Raw genomic sequence first — 2,802 nt, forward strand, 5'->3', positions numbered from 1 at the left:
GGGGCGGGCGGTGTGCCCCGGGCGCCTTGGGGGCGGTGGGTAGCCCCAGGGGGGCCAGGCATGGGGAGCAGCTCCAGCCGGCATCGTGTCGGATCAGGCATGGTGGGCGATGCTGTCCTTGCCCGCTCGCTCAGGGACAAGCTGATATTTCAGCCCTGTCCACCGGCACCTGGGCGTCTCGCTGGCGTTGGGGACGGCACCGGCTGCGGAGACCCGCTGGCAGGACATGGAGAGCAGCCCCAGGGCTGTGCTTGCAGAGGAGGTGCCTGGCTCCTCCGTCCCGGCGTCACCACCGCCCGCGGGGCACCGTGCAGTCCCCGTCCTCTTTGAGGAGGCACTGGTGCAGGCGTAGGGCTGAGCTCCACCGTCTCAGGGAGCTGGGGCTGCCACGGGGTCTGTGGGGTCAAGGTGCTGTAAATCTGCGAAGTGTCTCCTCTGAGTCCATGCCATCCCTGCGCCTTGGTGGGGAACGTTTCCTCCTCTACCGGAGCAAAGATGGGCAGTTCCAACAGTGAGAGACACCCCGAAGGGCAGGAGCCTGGGTCGGATCGTACCCCCAGGCTGGGGACGGCTGTGTTTGGTGCTGGTGATGCCATCCTGGCTCCATGCTATGGTGCCGGCAGCAGTTTGGTGCCGGCAGAGGGGCCCCAGTCTCAGCCCCATGTCCTCTCCTGCAGGTCTTCACCCGCTATGGGAAGTGCTACACCTTCAATGCAGGGCAGGACGGGAAGCCCCGGCTCATCACCATGAAGGGGGGCACCGGCAACGGCCTGGAGATCATGCTGGACATTCAGCTGCCAGTGTGGGGGGAAACAGGTAACCCGCTGCCCCAGCGGCTCTGCCAGCAGGTCCGCTTGGTCACCAGCAGCTCCCAGGGTGCTTCCCAGCCCCTTCCCAGCTCCCCACCCCACGGGGTCCACATCCCTCAGGCTCCCTCCTCTTCCCTCCTTCCATTTCTCATTACTTCAGGTCCTTTTCTTTCCTTTTTCCTCCTTGTCTTTGCTCTTCGCCATGGCAACTCCCCATCGGTTTAGACAAGCAGCCATCACTTGTTTATAAATAGAGGCAAACACTTTCCCTGCTGCTCTCCCTGGGTGCTGGAGCAGGAGGGTCAGAGGCAGAGGGGACAAGGACATGGCGTAGCAAACAGATGGACGGATGGATGGACATGTGAACAAATGAATTTGCCCAGGGAAAGGGTGGGAGACAGGAGAAGTTTTGGTCCCTCTTGCAGCAGGGCTCGGCGCAGCCCTGCAGAGCAGGGTACAGCGCCATGCTCACCCCACTTCTCTCTGCCGCAGACGAGACCTCGTTCGAAGCCGGGATCAAGGTGCAGATCCACAGCCAGGACGAGCCCCCGCTGATTGACCAGCTGGGCTTCGGAGTGGCTCCCGGCTTCCAGACCTTCGTGTCCTGCCAGGAGCAGCGGGTAGGGACTGGGGGGGTCTGGGGTGCTCCCTCCCACCCTGCGCTGTGGGCTAGACCTGTTGTGGGATGCTGAGCCTCCTCCCCGTGCCCTGTCCCCTGCCCCCATGTCGGGGGGACCCGGCCCTGGGGACCGATGCAGCGAGGGTGTCTGTCCCCCCGCCATGCCGGGGGCCGGTGAGCTTCTCTCCTCACTCCTGGCTTCTGCCCCCTCCTAGCTCATCTACCTGCCGCCTCCCTGGGGCGACTGCAAGGCCGTGGCGGGCGACTCGGAGTTTTACGACACCTACAGCATCACTGCCTGCCGCATCGACTGTGAGACCCGCTACCTGGTGGAGAACTGCAACTGCCGCATGGTGCACATGCCGGGGGAGCCCGCCCGCCAGGCTCAGCCCGCAGAGACAGTCCCACGGGGAAAACCTGCTTTCTCTCTCCTCCAGGCGATGCACCTTACTGCACCCCAGAGCAGTACAAGGAGTGCGCGGATCCAGCCTTAGGTGAGGCTGCCCGGCTCTGTGGAACTGAGCTGTGGGTCTTGGGTTTCTCCATCTCTCCATCTCCCTTTCTCCCTGCCCAGATTTCCTGGTGGAGAAGGACAACGAGTACTGCGTCTGCGAGATGCCCTGCAACGTGACCCGCTACGGCAAAGAGCTCTCCATGGTGAAGATCCCCAGCAAGGCCTCCGCCAAGTACCTGGCCAAGAAGTACAACAAGTCGGAGCAGTACATTGGGTAATGTGCTGCGGCCACGGTGATGGGGCGGCATCTTGTCCCTCCATCCCAAATCTCAGCCTGACGCCATTTATGTCCTGCACAGGGAGAACATCCTGGTGCTGGATATCTTCTTTGAAGCCCTGAACTACGAGACAATCGAGCAGAAGAAGGCATACGAGGTGGCCGGCTTGCTGGGTGGGTGTTGGTGGCTGTGCCGGGGGCCCTGCAGCAGCGCCCAGCCGGCATCCTCCAACAGGGTGGTCTCATGCTGGCCCCGTGCACCATGGCCCTGTTCCTGAGGCGCCGGGGTGTGCCAACTGCGTGGATGCAGAGCGGGGCACCCTGCTGGTGACACCAGCGGTGACAAGTTCTGCCCTTTCTCTGCTCCCTCTGCCACTGAACGCTGACTCGCGCCACCCTGATGGCTTCCCTCTCCTCTGCAGGTGACATTGGAGGGCAGATGGGGCTGTTCATTGGGGCCAGTATCCTCACAGTACTGGAGCTGTTTGACTATGCCTATGAGGTGAGCGTCTCTGCCGTCCCACGGCTGCCAGGGGTCCCAGGTTATCCTGGAGCACTGAAATGCTCATGTGGGACATGGGGAAGAGCCGCCCATGAGCCCCCACGGTACTGAAATCTGGCTCTCGCAGGTGATAAATCACCG

At 62.8% G+C, this 2,802-nt stretch overlaps 1 protein-coding gene across 1 annotated transcript in view; it reads left to right on the top strand.

The window, feature by feature from the left end:
• The first annotated feature begins 60 nt into the window (after positions 1–60).
• Positions 61–2,802, top strand: part of ASIC1 (acid-sensing (proton-gated) ion channel 1) — a 3,140-nt gene continuing 398 nt past the window's right edge. The window contains 9 exon segments of the mRNA XM_009321393.1: positions 61–219; positions 678–816; positions 1,302–1,429; positions 1,644–1,806; positions 1,866–1,922; positions 2,003–2,156; positions 2,242–2,333; positions 2,582–2,661; positions 2,789–2,802. Coding sequence (XP_009319668.1) covers positions 61–219; positions 678–816; positions 1,302–1,429; positions 1,644–1,806; positions 1,866–1,922; positions 2,003–2,156; positions 2,242–2,333; positions 2,582–2,661; positions 2,789–2,802 — 986 coding nt within the window.

This window comes from Pygoscelis adeliae, unplaced genomic scaffold, assembly GCF_000699105.1.
Source record: "Pygoscelis adeliae isolate BGI_AS28 unplaced genomic scaffold, ASM69910v1 Scaffold1000, whole genome shotgun sequence".
Taxonomy (NCBI): Eukaryota; Metazoa; Chordata; class Aves; order Sphenisciformes; family Spheniscidae; genus Pygoscelis; species Pygoscelis adeliae.